The sequence below is a fragment of the Bufo gargarizans genome, chromosome 1 (assembly GCF_014858855.1).
Source record: "Bufo gargarizans isolate SCDJY-AF-19 chromosome 1, ASM1485885v1, whole genome shotgun sequence".
NCBI lineage: Eukaryota > Metazoa > Chordata > Amphibia > Anura > Bufonidae > Bufo > Bufo gargarizans.
This window is the reverse complement of record NC_058080.1, coordinates 257,115,704-257,141,260: the sequence shown is the minus strand read 5'-3', so window position 1 is coordinate 257,141,260 and position 25,557 is coordinate 257,115,704. Positions and strand designations below refer to the sequence as shown.

The window sequence follows — 25,557 nt, the reverse complement described above, 5'->3', positions numbered from 1 at the left end:
TTCCTTACTCGTTATGCATGAACCGCTCTTAGCGACCACACGTACGTTACTGCCCCGGGCACATCGTTGTCGGAACCTAAAGACAAGCGGAACGTTCAGCTCCGGTTCACGGGCTCGGGGAGGACGGACCGCAGCTTCATCCACCCGGAAGTGTCCTGTACCGGGCAGTCAGGTACTGAGTATGTATGTGGTACCAGGGGGAGGGCAGTGATGGAGCTTTTCCAGTTACTTGGGACCTGCTGGTTACTGGCATTTCGGGGGTTAATCTACCATCCTGGGGGTCAGTAGAAGGGATAGTTAGCAGTCTCCTACACTACATGTGGACATGGCTGACATCAGTATGGAGACCTCTGGAGGTGTATTACGGTTTCTTGTGTCGCACTCGCTTATGTTGTATTTGTACGGTAGATTTCTTACCTTAAAGGGATTGTTACCCTTCAGGGGCCAGACCCCCACAGACGTCGTCGCAGAGGGAAGCATACTCGCCTGCTGGGTTCCTTTCCACCGCCCTGGACTAGTCTCCACGCGTGAATATCCATTTTGACGTGGGTCACGTGGCCGCCACAGCAGGGATGTCACATGACCCGCATCAAATCGGATGGAGACAGGAGCGAAGAAGCAGGTAGTATGCTTCCCTCAGCAGATTTGGTGACTTGGGGGATCTGACAGAAAGGCCCCTGAAGGTGAACAACGCCTTTAAATCCACAACAGAGCAAGCACAGACTAAAGCGGACACTTTTTGTCAGGTAAATGGGTCCTAATGATGTATTTGGCGTATGGACCGGGAGCAGTGAAAACTGACACTGCAGTGGGAATGTAACCTAGCAGATGGAATATCCTTAAAGGGGGTTTCCAGGAGTTCAATATTGAAGGCCTACCTTCAGGATAGGTCATCAGTCTCCGATCAGTCGGGTGCTAACTCCCAGCACCCACCCACCTCTATTCAGCTGTTCAAACAGGAGCACCTCGGTCTTCTGTGACATTGCGTTCATCGGTCACATGGCCCATGTGCATAGAAGTGAATGGGCTGCAATATCAAGCACAGCCGCTATACAATGTACAGCGCTTTTCAAACAGCTTATTGGCGGTGGCGCCAGGAGGTGGACCCCCACCGATCTGACACCGATGATCAGCAATCTCCAGCTATGATGAAACTACCACTCTCAGTATGCACACTTGCTTGGCTGTTCTCAGAGCTCCCACAGAAGTGAATAGAGTATGCTAGGAGTTGTAGTTTTACAACAGCTGGGGTGGCAGAAGTTGCCCCTATGATGTGTTGAACTAAGGGGGCAGTTACCTCCTAAGAACCTCCCGGTGTCTGCGTGTATCTGGGGTCTGTATTGTTGTTCTGGTGTTCAGATGGTATTTATTTTCTTCTTCTTAGGGGTCTAAACATGGCGGCTGTGATAAACACAGAGTTGGATCCAGTTTTTTTGAAGGCACTTGGTTACCTCCACTCTAAGAGCAAAGATTCTGCTGATAGACTGAAGGCTTTACTGGATGAATCTCTATGCAAGGGCATTGACTCTGGGTATCGGCCTCCACAAAAGGTTTGACCTAAGTATAAGAATATTGTTTAAAGGGGTTCTGCAGTTTTTTTAAACTGATGATCTATCATCAGCATCTGATCGGCGGTGGTCCAACACCCGGGACCCCAGCCGATCAGCTGTTTGAGAAGGCAGCGGCGCTGGCAGTAGCGCATTGGCCTTCTCGCTGTTTAATGCAGGCCCAGTGAACTCACAACTGGTATCTATGGCCCCCCCCCCCCCGCCCAGGCCATTGATACTAGTCGTGACTTCACTGGGTCTGCGGTAAACAGCGAGAAGGCGAGGGGGGCGGAGCTAAGCGGAGCATGTGAGCGGCAGCACGCCGGCCGAGCTCCTCTGCACCGTGAGTCCTTTTATCCTGAAACCCCATAAAGAACCTCAGCAAACGGTGGGGGTAGGCTCCGGATTGGCCCCTGAGTATACCGCCGGCCTGTAAATCGTATCGGCGGCTGTGGATAAGCACGATGAAGCTGAAAAAGGACGGGAGAGTGGTGGACAGGGAGGCCCAAGATGGCGCCGGCGCGGCAACCCCGGGCAGACAGAGCCGGGTGGCAGAGGCGCAGCGGGACGCTGCGGCCAGGCTGGATAGATTTGCCAGGTCCTCTGCAGGAGCGGTGAGCAAAGGGTCCCAAAAGAGGCAAGTGGCTGTAAAGGGAGACATACTAATGGACTCTGATCCTGAACTAGAGGAGTCATCTGGGGAGTGCATTGACCAGAATAACAGGTTTTCTCCACTGTGCCCTGACAAAGATGCAAATACTATGGGGGCTACAGAGTCTGACGTGGATGAACCCACTCTAAAAGATGTGATGGCGGCCATAACTGGCTGCAGCAAGTCGCTGGCTACTCTTACTGAAAAGGTGGGAGCCATAAAAGAGGACGTCACCATTGTTCGTCATGACATGAGAAAACTGGCGGAACGTACCACGGCCCTGGAAGACAGAATGGGCGCGGTGGAAGACATTTTGCCCCCCCTGAGAAGGGATTTGAGAGAGCATGCTAGGAGAGTGGATGTAATTGCTGCCAAACAAGATGACCTGGAGAACCGGGCCCGCCGGAACAACATTAGGATGGTTGGCATCCCTGAGAAAGCTGAGGGGAATCATCCGGCAGAATTTCTCGAAACCTGGTTCAAGAATCAGTTTGGAGTGGAGGTGCTGACACAGTTCTTTGCTATTGAGAGAGCTCATAGAGTTCCAACCAGGCCGCTGCCACCTGGGGCGCCTCCGAGGCCCATGTTGGTGAAGTTGCTGCATTACAGGGACCGGGACATTATCCTGAGGAAGGCCAGGGAGATGGAGGGTCTTACGATCGATGGCAACAGAGTGTCCCTATATCCGGACTTTTCCCAAGAGGTGCAAAGACGGAGAGCAAAGTTCCTGGACATAAAGAAAAGACTGCAATCCCTGAAGGTTGCGTACTCCATGATGTACCCTGCCAAACTGCGGATAGTGGCGTTGGGATCTACAACTTTCCATGATGATCCGGAGGAGGCGAGGAAATGGCTGAAACGGCACGAGAGACAGCTGGCGGCAGAAGGGAATTGATGACCAGAAGAGGCGGTGATAACTGGCACAGTCATTGATACGAATGTGTGGTAGTGCGAGTGGTAAAACTGTTATTATAGCTAGGGGGTCAAATGGGTAGAATGTAATGTCTCCTGTCTAAAAGTTGAGTGATGAGGAGGGAGGTATACTGTATGGGGGTTCATTACCTACTGTTGTGAAAGGTGCGGAGGATGAAGGTGTATATCATATATTTGCTAAGTTTAACGTACACTTTAAAGAAAAGAGGGGGGAGAGAGTTTTTTCTTTCATTGTTGCTGCTGTTTTTTTCCCATAGAGATAGGTACTGCGAACTCCACCCTATTACTGGGGGGTATAGGCCTTTTATAGGTTCTTGGCCTCGACAGCGGGTGTTAATTGTATCCCACGTGCCTGGTAATACAGGTGTTTTTAGTGGGGCCCCGTTGTGGTGGCTAAAGTGCCCTTTCCGATTTAGTGGGAAGGGTATAGTTTGGTTCTTTGTTACCGAGGAGAGGGTTTCTATTTTTTTTTGATAGTCAGAGTCTGAGAGGTGTGATCATGATTTCTCAAAGTTTTACAGACAGAGTCCTAAAACATGAAAAGCGGAATTTATTGGGTCATTTCATAGTAGATTCTCTAGGCTACATCCGTTATACTGATCTGATGACTAAAATAATACTATGGCAGGGATAGTTCATTTCCTTAGCTGGAATACCAGAGGAGTGAAGGAGTGTATTAAACGAAGGGCTATTTTAGATATTGTCAAGCAACACTGCCCCGTGATATGCTGCATCCAGGAAACGCACTTGTTAGAGGACCAAACAAAACTGCTTAGTCCGCATTGGGCCGGACATTGCTACCATGCTACATACTCTACGTATGCGAGGGGAGTAAGTATTCTGGTACATAAATCCATAGCATTTAAGTGTATCTCAAATAAGATAGACAAGGGGGGTAGGTATATATGCTTGCACTGCACGCTATGTAATGTCTCATGCGTGGTAATAGGGGTCTACATCCCTCTACCTTACTCTCCGCAGGTGCTTAAGGCTATTTTGGGCTATCTGGCGGAAGTTCCGGACGTCCTGGTCATAGTTATGGGAGACTTTAACAATATTGTCAATCCTGCGCTGGATAAGATGGGAGAGGATCACACCCTTCTGGGTGTGGCCTCTCGCCGTTTGGACGGCTTCTACAGGAATCCCTCTTGTTAGATTTCTGGCGATTGAAGAATCCATTGGTAAAACAATATTCATGTGTCTCTTCTACTTATGACTCCCTGTCAAGAATAGACCTCATATTGGGAAATGCTAGCATGGGGCATTATATTAGAGATGTCAAGTACCTAACTCGTAACTTATCGGATCATTCTCCGGTTCTGGCGGTCGCTGATTTTCGGCCCAGCAGGATACGGAGAAATATGGTTTGGAAGTTGAACCCACACTGGCTATATGTGTTACCAGATACGGGGGGAATAGGGGATAAACTGAAGGAATATTTTGACATTAATCTTCCATCGGCATCAAAATTAGTGGTATGGGACGCCATGAAGGCTTATCTCAGAGGGCTACTAATAACGGATATCAATGCCAAAAAACCCGAAACTAAACTAACAGTGCAAAAACTGACTACCGCAGTGGAGCTCTTGGAGGCAGCACATGTTGCTGCTCCAACAGCAGACACTGAGACGCAGTGGAAAGAGGCTCAAGAAAAATTGAATGAGAAATTACTACAAAACGCAAAGAATAAGAGATTCTTTAAAAAAACAGTCCTACTACGAGGAGGGCGAAAAGGCAGAAAGACTGCTGGCTTTAATCTCTAAAGCCCAACAGCAGACGTCATATATAGCGGCACTTAGGGACTCTGAGGGAATACTAAGGGACGATCCTGACATGATGGTTCATATTATGCAATCCTTCTATTCCTCATTGTATGAATCTAAAATAACTGCCTCGGATGCAGAAATTTGTGAGTTTCTACAACAGTTGCCACTGCGTACCCTGTCGGGAGAACATAGAGACATGTTAGATGCTCCAATAACCGTTAAGGAATTGGAGGGGGCCCTAGGATCAATGTCTAATAATAAGGCACCAGGGAGGGATGGGTTGCCACCTGAACTGTATAAGAGGTTTTCGGCCATACTTTTGCCGCAGTTGCTGGAGGTCTGTAAGGAAGCAAAGGAAATGGGGCGCCTACCTGCCTCAATGAGTGAGGCTGTCATTGTGCTCATCCCGAAACCCGGTAAAGATGACAAAGAAGCTGATTCCTACAGACTTATCTCGCTCCTACAGACTGACGTGAAACTGTTGGCGAAAGTGATGGCGAATAGATTGAATCGGGTCATTACGGCGCTTATTCATACAGACCAAGCGGGCTTTATGCCAAATGCCTCCACTGCTGTTAATGTCAGAAGACTTTTCATGAATATCCAGGCGAGTCAGGTCCACACCTCGTGTGCGGCGGTCGCATCTCTTGATGCGGCCAAGGCATTCGACAGTGTGGAATGGCGATATTTATGGCTAGTACTGGAGAGGATGGGCTTTGGGCGCCAATACGTTGAATGGGTACAGCTCTTGTATACGACCCCAAAGGCTGTGCTGCGGATTAATGGGGCATTATCGGATCCCTTTGAATTACATAGAGGGACGAGACAGGGGTGTCCCCTGTCCCCGCTATTGTTTGCGGTGGCGGTGGAGCCCTTGGCGGAGGCTCTGAGGCAGGCGAGCTTAGTGAAGGGTTTTCAGTATGGGGAACTGACTGAAAAAGTCGCTCTCTATGCTGATGATCTGTTACTGTTCATGGAAGATTGGAGAAACTCCCTTAAGGAAGCCATGAAGGTTATAAATGATTATGGGGCATTGTCTGGTCTCCGTATTAACTGGACGAAGTCTATAATAATGCCACTAGCTAAAGGGGATGTCCCAAGCCCGGAGGACGCCATGGGCTTAACGATAGTAGCTTCCTTTAAGTATTTAGGTGTCCAAATAACCCCTTATACTAGGGATTACGAAAGCCTAAACCTGACACCACTACTAAACAGATTCAAAGATAAAGTGAACACGTGGATCAAGCTGCCACTTTCCATGGTAGGTAGGACCAATCTTATAAAAATGATTTTGATGCCCCAGTTGCTGTATCTCCTACATAATGCTCCTTGCTGGGTACCGATCCGATTTTTCTATAAAGTGAACGCCCTGTTTAGAGACTTAATTTGGAAGAAAGGGGTCCCCCATATTAAACTTGGCACTCTACGACCAAAAACGAGTGGAGGTCTGGCCGTACCGACCCGTGGCTATATTATCTATCAAGTCAGCTACAACATATTAGAGGATGGGGAGATATAGAGAAAGTGAACACGGTAGGAAAAGTAGTGAGATTTCTTGTAGGACGGACATGCTTGATGTCTGCACTGGAGGATGGTACCTTTCGCATTAAAGGGGAACGATATGGAGTACTGAACACCATCCACAAGGTGTGGTGGAAGGCCAGGGATGTCGCAAAGATCACTGGGTATACGGCATATACCCCAATTTGGCCTAATTATATGTACAAAGAGTTGGACAAACTTGCGGAATTACGGGTGTGGAATTCGTATTACCTGACTAGAATGTCCCAGTTGTACTCTGAGGGTATATTGAAAGAATTCGCACAGTTACAACAGGAATTTAATATACCTAAGAAATTCTTTTATTTGTACCTACAGCTCCGACACGCCATAAAAACGCAAGACAAGTCTGAAAAAGTTGCCCCTGCTCCAAAACATAGTATTATAGACCTTGCAGCGACAACTGGTACCACTAATGGTGTCATTTCCCTGTACACTACAGTGTTTTTATTGATATGCAAGTTAAAAATACACCTTTACAACTATTTGACAAGTGGAAGTCGGACATATCGAACCTCACTGAGGAACAGTGGGAAAAAGTGTTGGAAGACTGCCCGTCGCTAGCTGTTAGTGAAGCGCAGAGAGTCTCCCAATTGTACTTACTACATAGGGTTTACAGAACGCCAGTGGTCTTGAAAAAAATGAGGTATAGGGACAATGACCGCTGCCCAAGATGCGACAGATCCAATGTGGACTTGATCCATCTCATGTGGAATTGTCCAAGACTAAGGCGGTATTGGACAGGGGTCATTGAAATAATAAACACTGTGTTTGAAATACACCTTGACGTTACACCCTTGATATGTGTGTTGTGGTTTTTTGAGATATTGCCGGGCATGGCAAAAAAGAAGCTGGCTATTGGGCGGATACTATATCAAGCTAGAAAAAGCATAGCTTTCCACTGGATAGATATATTGCCACCGACGGTGAGGGAACTGGAGGCTAGGGTACACAATCTGGTTCGAATGGAGAAGTACGTCTATCAAAAGAGAGGGTCCATGAAAAAGTTTGAGACAGTGTGGTTTTCCTGGATGCAGCATTACAGTGGAGTATTTAACCCATAGGTCAGTTATGCTGTAAAGTATTGTCTGGATGTTTCTAGTTACTAAGAGCAAGGATGATATGAGTATGAAGTGCTTGGATGATAAATGGTGTTGGGATATATATGAGTATGAGATGGGTATGTGATGTATGGCCTAGAATATGGAATACGAAATATGCATGGCATGTGTATAAGGATCTACTGCCGGACTTATTGCACGATCCATGGACTCTGGACTCAATTGGTCACGAGACTCTGGGGAGGGGGGGTAGGAGGGGGAGGGAGATGGGAGGGTAGGGTGGGTTACCTTTGTTCTTAATATGCTTAAAAAAAACAGCGAAAAGGCTGTGGCGCTACTGCCAGCGCCGCTGCCTTCTCAAACAGCTGATCGGCAGGGGTCCCGGGTGTCGGACCCCCGCTGATCAGATGCTGATGATCTATCTAGAGGATAGATCAACAGTTTAAAAAAAACTGCAGAACCCCTTTAATTAAGGGTGTTTTCACACAAGGGGTTTAAATGGCTTTTTGTGAACTTTTGCATTTTGTGTAGAGTTTTTTTTGCACCTTAGTTTTTTGGGCACTTTTTTTTGCAGCAAAAAAACCATCTCCAGATATTAGCTGAAGGTCTATGGAAAATACAGGCTACACAAGCGTTTCTTTGCATATGTCGTTTTTCTTAACCCCTTAAGGACATTTTTCCCGAGTCCTTAAGGACACATGACGTACCGATACGTCATGTGTTGAAGGTGCCCCCCCCCCGTGTCGGCGACCGCAGCAAGCCACAGGTCAATTCAGACCTGCGGTTTGCTGCGCCTTCTTCAGTTTCTGATCCCCGCGGTCCCTGACCGCGGGGATCAGAAAATTTAATATGCCGAAAATATATATTTGTCACCCCCCTGCACCACTGAATGATTTTATGCCGGCGGGTGGTGCAGGGTGGGGGTTGCGGGAGGCGGGCGGTGCGGCAGACCGGATCGCGATCCCCCGCCCACCTCCTCTTGAATATTCATTGGCGTCCAGTGGTTATACCAGAGTGTCAGCACATTGCTGACACTCTGGTATAAACGGCTGACATCTGTGCTGTGATGTCAGCCGTTTAACCTTTTCCATACCGCGGTCCGTACGGACCACTGTATGGAAAGGGTTAATATTCAGGGAGCTCTCTCCCATCGGGGGGCTGCTGTGCCTTTGCAGCCTCCAGACAGGATGGGATGACAGAGGGAGGGAGCCCCCCTCCTTACACTTCCCCGTCTGCTCAGTTGTGGCAGACGGGGAAGGTTCCCATGGCAACAGGACGCCTTCTCAGGCATCCTGCTGTCCATGGGAACCTTCCCCGTCTGGTGCTAAAGGCATAGATCTGTTCAGACAAAGTGTAAGTAAAATACAGTACAATACACTATATAGTGTACTGTACTGTATTATACAGACATCGGACCCACTGGCTCTTCAAGAACCAAGTGGGTCTGGGTCAATTTTTTTTTTAAAAAGTGAAAAAAGTAAAGATAAATAAAAACACATTTTATCACTGAATAAAAAAATTAAAATACACTACACATATTAGGTATTGCCACATCTGTAACGACCTGATCTATAAAACGATCATGTTACTTTCCCCGCACGGTGAACGCCATAAAAAAATAAAAACTATGAGGAAATTGAAATTTTGCCCACCTTACTTCCCAAAAAAGGTAATAAGTGATCAAAAAAGTTGCATGTACACCAAAATAGTACCAATCAAACCGTCATTTCCTCCCGCAATAATCATACCCTACCCAAGATAATCGCCCAAAAACTGAAAGACTTTTTTGGGCATGTGTCTTTACAGAGGAAGATGTTCTAAGTTTGCTGTCTAAAGTGAAGACAAATAAGTCACAGGGGCCTGATGAGATACACCCAAAATTATTAAAAGAGCTTAGTGGTGAGCTGGCAAAACCGTTAACAGATTTATTTAACCAATCATTAGTAACAGGAGTCGTCCCGGAAGATTGGAAATTGGCAAATGTCGTGCCCATTCACAAGAAAGGTAGTAGGGAGGAATCGAGCAACTATAGACCAGTGAGTCTGACATCAATAGTAGGCAAATTAATGGAAACCCTATTAAAGGATAGGATTGTGGAACATCTAAAATCCCATGGATTGCAAGATGAAAAACAGCATGGGTTTACTTCAGGGAGATCATGTCAAACAAATCTTATAGATTTTTTTGACTGGGTGACTAAAATAATAGACGGTGGAGGTGCAGTAGACATCGCATATCTAGATTTTAGTAAGGCTTTTGACACTGTCCCACATAGAAGACTTATCAATAAACTGCAGTCATTGAGCATGGACTCCCATATTGTTGAGTGGATTAGGCAGTGGCTGAGTGACAGACAACAGAGGGTTGTAGTCAATGGAGAACATTCAAAACAAGGTCATGTTACCAGTGGGATTCCACAGGGATCTGTACTGGGACCAATTTTGTTTAATATCTTCATAAGTGACATTGCAAAAGGCCTCGATGGTAAGGTTTGTCTTTTTGCTGATGACACAAAGATATGTAACAGGGTTGATGTTCCTGGAGGGAAACGCCAAATGGAAAAGGACTTAGGAAAACTAGAAGAATGGTCAGAACTCTGGCAACTGAAATTTAATGTGGATAAGTGCAAGATAATGCACCTGGGGCGTAAAAACCCAAGGGCAGAATATAGAATATTCGACACAGTCCTGACCTCAGTATCTGAGGAAAGGGATTTAGGAGTAATTATTTCAGAAGACTTAAAGGTGGGAAGACAATGTAATAGAGCAGCACGAAATGCCAGCAGAATGCTTGGATGTATAGGGAGAGGTATAAGCAGTAGAAAGAGTGAAGTGCTTATGCCGCTGTACAGAACACTGGTGAGACCTCACTTGGAGTATTGTGCGCAGTACTGGAGGCCATATCTCCAGAAGGATATAGATACTCTAGAGAGAGTTCAGAGAAGAGCTACTAAACTAGTACATGGATTGCAGGATAAAACTTACCAGGAAAGGTTAAAAGACCTTAATATGTATAGCTTGGAAGAAAGAAGAGACCGAGGGGATATGATAGAAACTTTTAAATACATAAAGGGAATCAACTCGGTAAAGGAGGAGAGCATATTTAAAAGAAGAAAAACTACCACAAGAGGACACAGTTTTAAATTAGAGGGGCAAAGGTTTAAAAGTAATATCAGGAAGTATTACTTTACTGAGAGGGTAGTGGATGCATGGAATAGCCTTCCTGCAGAAGTGGTAGCTGCAAATACAGTGAAGGAGTTTAAGCATGCATGGGATAGGCATAAGGCCATCCTTCATATAAGATAGGGCCGGGGCTATTCATAGGATTCAGATATATTGGGCAGACTAGATGGGCCAAATGGTTCTTATCTGCCGACACATTCTATGTTTCTATGAAACACTAAAACATGTTTTGTTTTTTTTTGTTTTTCAAAAATGAAATCATTGTGTAAAATTTACATAAAAATAAATAAAATTTACATAACAAAATATAAAAAGTATACATATTAGGTATTGCCGCGTCCATATCGACCGGCTCTATAAAAATATCACATGTCCTAACCCCTCAGGTGACCACTGTAAAAAAATAAAAATAAAAACTGTGTAAAAAAAGCTATTTTTTTGTCATCTTACGTCACAAAAAGTCATATGCACCCCAAAATAGTGCCAATCAAACCGTCATCTCATCCCACAAAAACTGAGACCCTACCTAAGATAATCGCCCAAAAACTGAAAAAAATATGGCTCTCAGACTATGGAGACACTAAAACATGATTTATTTTTTTTGTTTCAAAAATGAATGTTGTAAATAACAAAAAAAAAAAAACGGTGCCAAAAAAGCTATTTCTTGTTACCTTGCCTCACAAAAAGTGTAATATAGAGCAACCAAAAATCATATGTACCCTAAACTAGTACCAACAAAACTGCCACCCTATCCCGTAGTTTCTAAAATGGGGTCACTTTTTTGGAGTTTCTACTCTAGGGGTGCATAAGGGGGGCTTCAAATGGGACATGGTGTAAAAAAAAAAACAGTCCAGCAAAATCTGCCTTCTAAAAACCGTATGGCATTCCTTTCCTTCTGCGCCCTGCCGTGTGCCTGTACAGCAGTTTACGACCACATATGGGGTGTTTCTGTAAACTACAGAATCAAGGCCATAAATATTGAGTTTTGTTTGGCTGTTAACCCTTGCTTTGTAACTGGAAAAAAAATATAAAAATGGAAAATCTGCCAAAAAAGTGAAATTTTGAAATTGTATCTCTATTTTCCATTAAATCTTGTGCAACACCTAAAGGGTTAACAAAGTTTGTAAAATCAGTTTTGAATACCTTGAGGGGTGTAGTTTCTTAGATGGGGTCACTTTGATGGAGTTTCTACTCTAGGGGTGCATCAGGGGGGCTTCAAATGGGACATGGTGTCCAAAAAACCAGTCCAGCAAAACCATACGGCGCACCTTTCCCTCTACGCCCTACTGTGTGCCCGTACAGTAGTTTATGGCCACATATGGGGTGTTTCTGCAAACTACAGAATCGGGGCAATAAATATAGCATTTTGTTTGGCTGTTAACCCTTGCTTTGTTACTGGAAAAAATGGATTAAACTGGAAAATTTGCCAAAGAAATGGGAATTCTCAAATTTCATCTCCATTTGCCAATAACTCTTGTGGAACACTTAAAGGGTTAACAACGTTTGTAAAAATCAGTTTTGAATACCTTGAGGGGTGTAGTTTCTTTAGGTGGTTCCTATTAGGTAAGCCTCACAAAGTGACTTCAGACCTGAACTGGTCCCTAAAAAGTGGGTTTTTGAAAATTTTTTAAAAATTTCACGATTTGCTTCTAAACTTCTAAGCCTTGTAACATACCCCAAAAATAAAATATCATTCCAAATGATCCAAACATGAAGTAGACATATGAGGAATGTGAAGTAATAACAATTTTTGAAGGTATTACTATGTATTATAGAAGTAGAGAAATTGAAACTTGTAAATTTGGTATTTGTTTATAAATAAAAATTATTATTTTTTTACTTCATTTTACCAGTGTCATGAAGTACAATATGTGACGAAAAAACAATCTCAAAATTGCCTGGATAAGTCAGTGTTTTAAATTTATCACCACTTAAAGTGACACTGGTCAGATTTTTAAAAAATGGCCTGGTCCTTAAGGTGAAATAAGGCTATGTCCTTAATGGGTTATTTAGGTTGCGTTTTTTTGTTTTGTGCCTATTTTCTGTCTATTTTCAAAAAAATGCAGCATGCTGTAGCTCTTTGCTTGTTTTTCAAGTATTTTCACATCGCCTACTCCTATAGAGAAGAAACACCATAAAGAAAACGCTAGTGGGACCACGCTATCTCTGTAAATAAACTTACACAGAATGCTATCAATCACTGATAACACCTCCCCTGTGTACAGCTATCAGTGGCTGACAGCTATCTCTGGCGGTGGCTATCAATTACTAATCACACCTCCCCTATTTACAGCTATCAGTGACTGACAGCTATCTCTGTATACACATTTACACAGAAAATGCTATTACTGATAACACCTCTGTATACAGCTATCAGTGACTGACAGCTATCTCTGTATACACACTTAGGCCTCATGCACACGACAGTATTTTTTCACGGTCCGCAAAAAAGGGGTCTGTAATCCGTGACCGTTTTTTTGTCCGTGGGTCTTCCTTGATTTTTGGAGGATCCACGGACATGAAAAAAGTCGTTTTGGTGTCCGCCTGGCCGTGCGGAGCCAAACGGATCCGTCCTGAATTACAATGCAAGTCAATAGGGACCGATCCGTTTGACGTTGACACAATATGGTGCCATTTCAAACAGATCCGTCCCCATTGACTTTCAATGTAAAGTCTGGAGTCCCTTTTATACTATCGGATCAGAGTTTTCTCCAATCCGATGGTATATTTTAACTTGAAGCGTCCCCGTCACCATGGGAACGCCTCTGTTAGAATATACTGTCGGATATGAGTTAGAGCGTGAAAACTCATTTCCGACAGTATATTCTAACACAGAGGCGTTACCATGGTGATGGGGACGCTTCTAGTTAGAATATACTACAAACTGTGTACATGACTGCCCCCTGCTGCCTGGCAGCACCCGATCTCTTACAGGGGGCCGTGATCAGCACAATTAACTCCTCAGGTGCCGCACCTGAAGGGGTTAATTGTACTATCATATCCCCCTGTAAGAGATCATGGCTGCCAGGCAGCAGGGGGCAGACCCCCCCCCCCCCTCCCCAGTTTGAATATCATTGGTGGTCAGTGCGGCCCCCCCCCTCTATTGTAATAATAGGTTGGTGGCCAGTGTGCGGCCCCCCCCTTTCCTCCCTCTATTGTAATAAATCGTTGGTGGCACAGTGTGCGCCCCCCATCGGCCCCCCTCCCTCTATTGTAATAATAGGTTGGTGGCCAGTGTGCGGCCCCCCCCTTCCTCCCTCTATTGTAATAAATCGTTGGTGGCACAGTGTGCGCCCCCCATCGGCCCCCCCCCCTTCCTCACTCTATTGTAATAAATCGTTGGTGGCACAGTGTGCGCCCCCCCCCCCCTTCCTCCCTCTATTGTAATAAATCGTTGGTGGCACAGTGTGCGCCCCCCATCGGCCCCCCCCCTTCCTCCCTCTATTGTAATAAATCGTTGGTGGCACAGTGTGCGCCCCCCATCGGCCACCCCCCTTCCTCCCTCTATTGTAATAAATCGTTGGTGGCACAGTGTGCGCCCCCCATCGCCCCCCCCTCCCCTCCCTCTATAGCATTAACAACATTGGTGCCCAGTGTGCGGCCTCCCATCTTCCCCCCCCCCCCCTCCCCGATCATTGGTGGCAGCGGAGTTCCGATCGGAGTCCCAGTTTAATCGCTGGGGCTCCGATCGGTAACCATGGCAACCAGGAAGCTACTGCAGCCCTGGTTGCCATGGTTACTTAGCAATAGTACAATAGTAGAAGATTCATACTTACCTGCTGGCTGCTGCGATGTCTGTGTCCGGCCGGGAGCTCCTCCTACTGGTAAGTGACAGATCATTAAGCAATGCGCCGCACAGACCTGTCACTTACCAGTAGGTGGAGCTCCCGGCCGGACACGAACATTGCAGCAGCCAGCAGGTAAGTATGAATCTTCTACTATTGTACTATTGCTAAGTAACCATGGCAACCAGGGCTGCAGTAGCTTCCTGGTTGCCATGGTTACCGATCGGAGCCCCAGCGATTAAACTGGGACTCCGATCGGAACTCCGCTGCCACCAATGATCGGGGAGGGGGGGGGGGAAGATGGGAGGCCGCACACTGGGCACCAATGTTGTTAATGCTATAGAGGGAGGGGAGGGGGGGGCGATGGGGGGCGCACACTGTGCCACCAACGATTTATTACAATAGAGGGAGGAAGGGGGGTGGCCGATGGGGGGCGTACACTGTGCCACCAACGATTTATTACAATAGAGGGAGGAAGGGGGGGGGGCCGATGGGGGGCGCACACTGTGCCACCAACGATTTATTACAATAGAGGGAGGAAGGGGGGGGGGGCGCACACTAATCTTCTACTATTGTACTATTGCTAAGTAACCATGGCAACCAGGACTGCAGTAGCTTCCTGGTTGCCATGGTTACCGATCGGAGCCCCAGCGATTAAACTGGGACTCCGATCGGAACTCCGCTGCCACCAATGATCGGGGGGGGAGATGGGAGGCCGCACACTGGCCACCAATGTTGTTAATGCTATAGAGGGAGGGGGGGCCAATGGGGGGCGCACACTGTGCCACCAACGATTTATTACAATAGAGGGAGGAAGGGGGGGCCGATGGGGGGCGCACACTGTGCCATCAACGATTTATTACAATAGAGGGAGGAAGGGGGGGGCCGATGGGGGGCGCACACTGTGCCATCAACGATTTATTACAATAGAGGGAGGAAGGGGGGCCGATGGGGGGCGCACACTGTGCCACCAATGATTTATTACAATAGAGGGAGGAAAGGGGGGGGCCGCACACTGGCCACCAACCTATTATTACAATAGAGGGAGGGGGGGGGGGGCCGCACTGGCCACCAATGATATTCAAACTGGGGAGGGGGGGGTCTGCCCCCTGCTGCCTGGCAGCCCTGATCTCTTACAGGGGGATATGATAGTACAATTAACCCCTTCAGGTGCCGCACCTGAAGGGGTTAATTGTGCTGATCACGGCCCCCTGTAAGAGATCGGGTGCTGCCAGGCAGCAGGGGGCAGTCTTGTACACAGTTTGTAGTGTATTCTAACTAGAAGCGTCCCCATCACCATGGGAACGCCTCTGTGTTAGAATATACTGTCGGATCTGAGTTTTCACGAAGTGAAAACTTAGATCTGAAAAAGCTTTTATGCAGACGGATCTTCGGATCCGTCTGTATGAAAGCAACCTACGGCCACGGATCACGGACACGGATGCCAATCTTGTGTGCATCCGTGTTCTTTCACTGGACCCATTGACTTGAATGGGTCCGTGAACCGTTGTCCGTCAAAAAAATAGGACAGGTCCTATTTTTTTGACGGACAGGATACACGGATCACGGTCTCGGATGCAAAACGGTGCATTTTCCGATTTTTCCACGGACCCATTGAAAGTCAATGGGTCCGCGAAAAAAAAAGGAAAACGGCACAACGGCCACGGATGCACACAAGCGGTCGTGTGCATGAGGCCTTACACAGAGAATGCTATCACTCACTGATAACGCCTCCCCTGTGTACAGCTATCAGTGATGGACAACTATCTTTGTATACACATTTACACAGAGAATGCTATCAGTCACTGATAACACATCCCTGTGTACAGTTGAAGTAAGAAACAACAAATATTTGAATGTATAAATTGCAAGTTTTATTGAATCTTTTCCCACAAAACTATACATCCATCTGCTCAGCTCCTCCTGCTCTTTAACATGCTGCCTGCAGATAGCACTGCATTTTGTGGTGGCAGCTTTCATTTAATGTATTGTTTTTTTAGATCTCTCCTCAGCTGGGTTGTGTGGACCTTCCCTAAAGCGTACTTTAATTAATATATAACTCATGTCTATCTCCTAAACCTTGTCCATTCGCAATGTCTTCTCAGTGGGGGCTGACTGCCTAAATCCTATGAAAGTGGATTGCCAAATCATCTATTCCTGGAAGAGTCTGGTGACTCTTTGAACTTTATGGGAGATTAGGAAGCTACAAACATCTATTTTAATAAGAAAAGCATATCATCTAGGTGAAAGGCACTAAGAACTAGCGGTTAGAAGTGTGGTAAAACACAAAATGAAAAGGAATCTGTTAGCAGTTTTGGCAATGCTAAACTGCTGACAGCACTAGGTAGTACCAACACCTGTTGTGGAGCTTTACCCATGAAAAATAGTGGGGAGCTTTATTCTGTCATATTCTTCTCTGTCTAGGGTGGGGCTTTACTGGGCAGAGCTCTCTGCATTGAGGTGCTCCACATCGCCTCCCCTCTGCAGGAAAACTATAGCATCCTACCAGTAGACCACTACAGCTATCACTCATCAGAGAGGAGGGGCTGTGGAACAGTTCAATGCAGAGAAAACTTCACAGTGAAGCCCTTCCATGGGCACTAACAAGAGTAGAATAAAACTTCATATTCTCACTACTCCTGATGGGAAAAGCTCCACAAAAAAACAGAAGTATGTTTGCACTGCTGTCCCCAGCCCTTACCTATTGCTGGAAAGACTGGCAGCATTCTACAAGGTTAAAACTGCTGACAGACTCTCTTTAAGTAGAATATGGTTGACATTTGTCTCTTGTTCTAGGACATTGAGCAGTCTAAAGTGACACTGCCAAAACCGAAGCCAGATGTTAAGCCTAACAGTTCTACCTCAGGCAGCATCCTGAAACCACTGCCAACAGAGAAGGTGAAGAAAGAGGCAGAGAAGAGGTCATTGGATAAGGTAGGTCTACGGTCTGACAGTTCTGCGGTTCTGAACACGTCTTAGTTGGTGCTATACTTTGGTTATAAATCTTTTCTTGTAATATACGGTTAGATTATAGTATGATTGCAGTGTTTGGTGTCATAGTCACTTTGTGCTTGTCATGATAGATGAAGGGGGATGTTAGTGACCCTGTTGATTTGCCAAAGAAACCTCGCTTGGAGAAACCAGAGGCACGCTCCTCTCCAATCACTGTGCCGAACAGTAAGGACATGCCTGATCTCTCCAGCTTTGATGAAACTAGTGCCGATGACTTTGCCATGGAGATGGGTCTCGCCTGCGTAGTCTGTCGGTGAGTGACTGAAATCTAATTTCTAAAAAAGACATCGCTTTTGATGACTCTCCATTTCATAGACACGTGTTACTGTTTGAAAATGTCCTTAGCCATTATTTTACCATTCCAATTTCTTTTCTATAATTCCAGACAGATGACTGTTTTTTCCGGTAATCAGCTAGTAGAATGCCAGGAATGTCACAATCTCTACCATCAAGATTGTCACAAACCTCAAGTCACAGATAAGGATGTGAATGACCCACGCCTGGTCTGGTACTGTGCACGCTGCACTAGACAGATGAAGAGAATGGTAAGATCTTTGAACAGGCTCGGACTGGGTTAATTGTCCGGTGGGCCATTGACCAAGAGTTGGGTTCTCAGTCCCCCACCCCTTGCACAAATACACATGAGACACTAGACTGCGGCCCCATTTAAAGGAATGGAGGACGGCTGTCCAGTTCCCCCTCCATTCATTTTCCCACTCCGTTCTCGTTGTAGGTGCGGGTCCCAGAGGTGGGACCCGCACCTATCAGACAATGGGGGCATATCCTAGCGATATGCCCCCATTGTATATGATGGGAAAACCCCTTTAAGAGTACCCTAGTCCAAGACATAATACTGGTAGGGTCTCCAGTACCGAACAGTCTTAAGGCAGCAGGCTACTACTGAAAAGATATGTATTGGTGTAGTTTTAGAGCTTTGCAAATGGAGGCCAGGTGATGTGTGTAGTCGTACAGTGAGCCCGCAATATGAATTTTACTGGTGGGCCCTAGGAACACCAGTCCCACACTGGCTTTGAATGTAGGAATCTGACTCTAAAATAGTAAATTAGGATTGTAAAATGTTGGATGTCATATGCTTTGGACAGTCCACGTAATCACTGGCTCCCATTATATTTTAAGTCAGTTACATCACATTCATCTGTCACATGGTCTAGGTGCAGCTCAGTCTCATTCAAGTAAATGGATCTGACCTGCATCAGTGTATGGTGCTGTGCTTGGAGGCTGCATAGCTCACCAGGCGTCACACCCCACCTATCAGGCACTGATGAACTGTCCTGAGCATAGGTCATCCGTATAAAACACTTGGACAACCCCTTTAAGTTTGCATAGCATTTTCCACGAAACCCAAATGCTAGGTACCATTATTAATTCCTTATTAACCTTACAGTCGGGAGCCACAAAACATATTGGAACTCTAGTGATTATCAACTATCCACATGATAGGTGATAAATCGTAAACCATAGGAGACTCCTCACTCTCACGATCACTCGGGGATCAGACACTTTTGAGCTGTCTGCAGAATAGTTCAATTGATGCAGAAATGTCTCCTACCCAGGAGCTCTTTCAGGTGAGACTCTGGCATCTAATGCTTGCCCTGGCAACCAGCCTCCTCCGTGGTGCCTTCTGATGTTGGATCGACCTTTTGGCCAGAGAGATGGTTCTCCACTTCTCAGTTCATTTATCTAACTCTGATTACATAGCACGGTATAGTTTAATAAGCTTGTATGTAACTTCTTTATCCCGAGAGAGAAACACATCAGTGGTCTTGTCACATGTTGGTGACACCTTATTTAAGCAGTTCTTCAGTTACTAGCGGTAATTTAATTTATTATTCATTTGCTATTGTAGGCACAGAAAAACCAAAAGCCTCCACAGAAATCTTCACCCTCAGCAGCTTCTGCTACACTGCTGGTCGTAAAGGACCCATCCGTCAGCAAACCGGAGATGAAGCCCAAAGCAGATTCCACAAACACATTCTTAGCTTTCAAAAGGACAGAAGTTAAGGTATTGGTGCATTTTACCTGTCACAGTGGACTGTGTTTTATCTGCTCCATAATGAAGGGGCCACAATGATGTGACCCCTTCAAGGTCTTTCCCTGCACAGTGTCGCTCCCAGGCATTGGCTGCTCAACATCATTTAATTATTTATTTATTTTCTTAGAGTTGGGGTCTATTCAAACATCCGTGGAATGGGTCCGCATCCGTTTCGCAATATCCGGAGCAGGTGCGGACCCATTCATTCTCAATGGGGCAGGAATGGATGCGGAGAGCACACTATGTGCTCTCCACATCCGCATTTCCGGAGCGTGGCCCTGATCTTCCCGTCCACAGCTTCGGAAAAAAATAGAACATGTCCGCATGCAATTGTGGACAAGAATAGGCAGTTCTATGAGGGTGCTGGCTGGCTGTATTGCGGATCCGCAATACACCACAGACGTGTGAATGAACCCTAAATGGGGGTTCAGGCATTCCGATAACACCCCCACCACAACCTTTTTTCAGAAAGCAATGGCAATTTCTAGTGATATACCATAATTGATTGTTATGGCAATACCCCTTTAAAATATCTGCAACACATCTGAAGCACAGGACAATCTACATGTTTAACACATGCAGATTTACTGCAGTTCATCCACAAACAGTAGTGTGGATTGACTCCTGGGAACTGCTTTACAGTAACTTCAAGGAAATCTGTCACATGGATTATCACTAATAAAGTAAAACTATTCCCATGCAGAACATAACACCTCCTTCCCTGATGTACATCTTTGTATGATATGCAAATTGGGCAGTAAGGTGCCCAGAGGGGCGTTATTTTCTTTCAATGGTGCCCAGGAACGCTCCAGTGCCCAGTTCCGCCCTCCAGCAGAACCCAAGCACGCCTCTCCTATGCTGAGACTCCATGCCCCCATCAGCGCCATTGCCGCCCCTCCCCCCGCTACATCACTGACGCGAGGTAATGCCTCCCACACTTGCCTTCAGTTTCGCAGAGAAATCTCGCGCAGGTACATGCCCAGTGACGCATTTGAGGCTGATGCCCATAGCACGACATGAAGCACGCAGGTAGTCTTTGGTACTGCGCCTGTGCAATATTGTTCTGCAATGCTGAAGGCAAGTGTGGGCGCCGTTATCTCGCGTCAGTGATGTAGCGGGGAGGGGTGGCAACGGCACTGATGGGGATGTGGAGTCTCAGCCCAGGAGAGGCGTGCTTGGGCTCTGCTGGAAGGCGGGACTGGGCACCATTGAAAGAAAATAGCACCCCTCTGGGCTCCTTACTGCCTAATTTGCATAAAATACAAAGATGATTTTCACAAGATAAAAAACAGCAAACGGCAAATTGAAGGTAAGGAGGTGTTATGTTCTGCATGGGAATAGTTTTACTTTATTAGTAATAATCCATCCAAGTTATGCCCTATACACAGTATAAAGGATAACTATTAAATCGGTGGGGGTCTGATGCCTGTGTCCCCCACCCCCCACCCACCTGAGAATGGGGACACAGTTCCCGGAAATTTATGGACAAACATTCTCTATGGAACTACCTTCTATCTCCAGCAGTCCCATAGAGAGTATATGATTGGTGAGTGTCCCAACAGTAATCCCCCCCCATCAATCTAATAGTTATCCCCTATCCTGTGGATAATGAAGTTCTTCTAGTTGGAATACTCCTTTAACCTGTACTGGTTCTGATGGCTCTTTCTGTTGTGACTGTTAATTGTGTTTGCTTTATTCTTAAACATGGCCAAAAAACTGGACATTTCTACACAACAGAAAAATCCCATGTCAGTGTTAGTATTCCTCTCTATGTCTGTGCGTCTTATTAGGTGTTCCCACGAATGGCCCTTTTAATCATGTCATGTGACATGCTTCTTTCAAAATTCATTTCGAAGTGCATCTAACATGAGGCAACTTCACATAAATCGGACCACAATATTGGGCTTGATTGCTGCGACCACTGCGTAGGCGGATAAGTTGGGTTTCAAGTTGCTGCAACTGACTAGTCCAAGTCCACAAAGTCCATATCATGAAGCTGGAACATGGAGTAATGGGTACTCTTCTAGTTTATTAGTTAACCATTGATTGACATAGATCATCTGTGTCATGGTAGGGGCACTTTGAAATGGTTTGGCTTTCTCCCTCTGGAATTTAACATTTTCAATATTGCTACACTCACAGTATTCATACTCAAGATCATAAATCCTCTTGTGCCCCAGTATTTCTACTGCTAGCTCCTCGAATCCTCTTGTGCCCCAGTATTTCTACTGCTAGCTCCTCGAATCCTCTTGTGCCCCAGTATTTCTACTGCTAGCTCCTCGAATCCTCTTGTGCCCCAGTATTTCTACTGCTAGCTCCTCGAATCCTCTTGTGCCCCAGTATTTCTACTGCTAGCTCCTCGAATCCTCTTGTGCCCCAGTATTTCTACTGCTAGCTCCTCGAATCCTCTTGTGCCCCAGTATTTCTACTGCTAGCTCCTCGAATCCTCTTGTGCCCCAGTATTTCTACTGCTAGCTCCTCGAATCCTCTTGTGCCCCAGTATTTCTACTGCTAGCTCCTCGAATCCTCTTGTGCCCCAGTATTTCTACTGCTAGCTCCTCGAATCCTCTTGTGCCCCAGTATTTCTACTGCTAGCTCCTCGAATCCTCTTGTGCCCCAGTATTTCTACTGCTAGCTCCTGTTCTCAGAATAGGATCTTAAGCTTTGTGTGTCTTTCCATGGAGCACCTCAAGGTGTGGTCAGTGCACAGACGACATCTTCTTTCCAGCTATTAATAACCCAGGTTCAGACACAAGTGGTGAGAGGATCTGTGCGCCATCTGGCAGGCAGTGTTATGTAGACACGATAACAATGGAGACAGGTAGGGGTTGTGTGCTGAGTAAACCCTTTTATATTTCCTTTGTCAACATGATTCTGCGTGCTGCCTTATCTAAATCATAGCCGGGCACATATGTTCATTGCTAGGAGGATGTGGACATGTGCTTGTATGCATTTGCATCTCGTGTTGGATGGAAAATAGCATTTGTTGGTAAGATGTTACCTTGTGACAACTGATAAATGAAATAAATGGCTTGTCTATTTTAGGAGTATATTTTGAGACCCCCTGCTTCCATGAAATGCTTGTCTTAAGTCTCAATAATATTAAAGGAATTTTCTATTCAATTTATTATTCACATTACAGGCATCATCTGCAGCATCTGGGAATGCCTCCAATTCTGGAACATCATCCTCGGCAGCCAGTGGTCTTACAGGGTGGGCAGCGTTTGGAGCAAAAACTGCTTCTGCAGCAATTGCCTCCTCTAAACTAGGTAACACAACCCAGGCTGCTGCTCCCCCTGCTGGTAAGCCTCCCGCACTGTCGGCAGCTCAGAAGCCCATAGGATCAAGTAGCTTGACACCCGTAAAAACCGGATCTGCATCAAAGCCAGGATCTGGGAGCAGCAGTACAAATTCTGCTCTGTTAAAACCCCTGCCACCTCTCATATTGGGAAAGACTGGTCTCAGCCGTACCATGAGCAATGAGAATGTCAGCAAAACAGGCCTTCCAAGTCCAAGCATAAGTTCTTCTGGGAGTAGCATCAGCAGCCAGCTAAGCAGTGGTAATGGAGGAGGCAGCTCTGCAGGCAGCAGCGGAGGCTCTGGTAGTAAAGCTCCTGTAGATCCCAGTTCTCAGCAGTCAGGGGCCAAAGGTCCTACATCTCAAGAATCCCAGTTAAATGCCATGAAGCGACTTCAAATGGTTAAAAAGAAAGCTGCTCAGAAAAAACTGAAGAAGTGAACACGTGGAAGGACAGTCTACAACTAAGAGCTGTATTGGTGGAATGAGATGTTGCTGTACAACATGAATGTAGTAAAATGACATTCTGAAAACCATTTCTCTCATTCCTGTAGTGGACTTTATAAGAAGAAGCAATGGAGGGATTACCATTGGTATCGCCCATAGCAACTCTTAGCCCCAGTTTTTTTAAATATCCTTTGTAGCGTCTTTGCCATTCATCTAAGGCTACTTTCACACAAGCGTTTTTGCAGATCTGTCATGGATCAGTAAAAACGCTTCTGTTACGATAATGTAACCGCATGCATCCGTCATGAACGGATCCGGTTGTATTATGTCTTATATAGCCATGACGGATCCGTCATGAACACCATTGAAAGTCAATTGGGGACGGATCCGTTTTCTATTGTGTCAGAGAAAACAGATCCGTTGCATTTTGGTGCATTCCGTTTCATTCAGTTTTGTCTACATTGACAATAATTAGGGACAAAACGGAAGTGTTTTCCCCCGCTATTGAGACCCTATGACGGATCTCAATAGCGGAATTGAAAACGCTAGTGTGAAAGTAGCCTTAAATTTTTTTTACCTATGAAGTTCTCACCATTGCCACCTCTGGTGCCACAGTAGCTTACAGCTCTTGTTTACTCAATGATATGCCATACTAGACACGTGTTCTGTGTCCATTATTGTATAAATTTATATTCTATATCTTTTCATTTCATTCACTTCTTAGAAAATGTGTAAAATGCGCTTTTAGTGTACATTAAAAATGTGAAATCATAGAATGTGTTGGCAGATAAGAACCATTTGGCCCATCTAGTCTGCCCAATATACTGAATACTATGGATAGCCCCTGGCCCTATCTTATATGAAGGATGGCCTTATGCCTATCCCATGCATGCTTAAACTCCTTCACTGTATTTGCAGCTACCACTTCTGCAGGAAGGCTATTCCATGCATCCACTACTCTCTCAGTAAAGTAATACTTCCTGATATTACTTTTAAACCTTTGCCCCTCTAATTTAAAACTATGTCCTCTTGTAGCAGTTTTTCTTCTTTTAAATATTCTCTCCTCTTTTACCTTGTTGATTCCCTTTATGTATTTAAAAGTTTCTATCATATCCCCTCTGTCTCGTCTTTCTTCCAAGCTATACATGTTAAGGTCCTTTAATCTTTCCTGGTAAGTTTTATCCTGCAATCCATGTACCAGTTTAGTAGCTCTTCTCTGAACTCTCTCCAAAGTATCAATATCCTTCTGGAGATATGGTCTCCAGTACTGAGCACAATACTCCAAATGAGGTCTCACTAGTGCTCTGTAGAGCAGCATGAGCACCTCCCTCTTTCTACTGGTAATGCCTCTCCCTATACACGTTTTAAAACTTTCTATTCTGGAATATGATTGTTCGAAGTTAAAGGGATTTTCTGAGAATCAATGTATTGACCAAGCAGGCGGCTGATGGAAACCGTAAGAGGAAATGTCATCAGAATCTCAAGCTTGGAGCATATACCCTCAAGCAATTCTATCTCGTTATAGAAGATTTTAAAAAAGCTGTTGTCTCGAGTGGCGTACAGTAAAGAGACAATTTTTAGTTGACCGCCGGCATATCTTTTAAGGAATGGATAGACAGCTGGCTGTTAACATTCCCTTTTGTTAACTGGACATGTCTGATAACGGTCCAGTTAGTGCTGACCATTTATACAAGCATTTCCATGAGGAATAAGTGAGGAAAGGCACAAATCAGAGTTACTGTTTTTACATTGTATTTGTGTGCAAATGTATACCCTGGTATTTAGAGAGTCGCTCTAGAAACTGTTTATTGTTATTGGAGACCAAAATATCTCCAAATAACCGCTGAGTATTTTAAGCAATTAATTAGGAATATAAGCACAATTAAAGGGGTCATCCAATATCATAAACAGCCCCCCCCCAATGCGCCGGGCCCCTCAGAGGGGATATACTTACCTGGGTCCCCGCGGCACTCCTGGTCTCCGCACTGCCGCTGCTGCTTCCCCCTGTACACGGATGGAAACATCCGGAGTCGGGGGGAGCAACCAGGGACGAGCCTCCCTGGCATTGCGGGTGGCACTAGGGAGGCTCGTCCCCGCCTGCCATTGGCTGCTCCCCCCGACTCCGGAGCGGGGGAAGTATATTCCCTCTGATGGGATCAGCACATGGGGGGGGGTTATGATATTGGATAACCCCTTTAAAAACTGGGGCATTAAAAATGTTTTCTGGGAATGGCTAATGTCTTTAGAACTGGATCTGTTGG

The 25,557-nt window shown here is 45.7% G+C and overlaps 2 protein-coding genes across 4 annotated transcripts in view; one reads left to right on the top strand and one right to left on the bottom strand.

Annotated features, from left to right (window-relative positions):
* GSTCD (glutathione S-transferase C-terminal domain containing) overlaps positions 1-166 on the bottom strand; it is a 217,070-nt gene extending 216,904 nt beyond the window's left edge. Inside the window, exon 1 of the mRNA XM_044302546.1 lies at positions 9-166. The gene's annotated coding sequence lies outside the window, so the exon portion shown is untranslated. The remainder of the gene's footprint in view (positions 1-8) is intronic.
* INTS12 (integrator complex subunit 12) lies at positions 37-23,619 on the top strand. Of its 3 annotated transcripts, none has more exons than XM_044302569.1 (7): positions 37-172; positions 1,385-1,550; positions 17,283-17,420; positions 17,570-17,751; positions 17,884-18,043; positions 19,366-19,521; positions 22,694-23,619. In XM_044302569.1, the coding sequence occupies exons 2-7, from the start codon at positions 1,395-1,397 to the stop codon at positions 23,288-23,290; spliced, it is 1,389 nt and encodes a 462-aa protein (XP_044158504.1). In that variant the 5' UTR covers positions 37-172; positions 1,385-1,394; the 3' UTR covers positions 23,291-23,619. The 3 variants fall into 3 exon arrangements, with proteins under 3 accessions (XP_044158504.1, XP_044158522.1, XP_044158512.1); XM_044302587.1 differs by lacking the exon at positions 37-172 and adding an exon at positions 197-280; XM_044302577.1 differs by lacking the exon at positions 37-172 and adding an exon at positions 201-746.
* The last annotated feature ends 1,938 nt before the right edge of the window (positions 23,620-25,557 follow it).

What these genes read in the sequence shown, in the direction of transcription:
- INTS12 (XM_044302569.1), top strand. Translation starts at nt 1,395, where the DNA reads ATGGCGGCTGTGATAAACACAGAGTTGGATCCAGTTTTTTTGAAGGCA. An exon ending in GGTATCGGCCTCCACAAAAG is followed by an intron (nt 1,551 to 17,282) that starts GTTTGACCTAAG and finishes CTCTTGTTCTAG; the next exon opens with GACATTGAGCAGTCTAAAGT. An exon ending in CTCGCCTGCGTAGTCTGTCG is followed by an intron (nt 17,752 to 17,883) that starts GTGAGTGACTGA and finishes CTATAATTCCAG; the next exon opens with ACAGATGACTGTTTTTTCCG.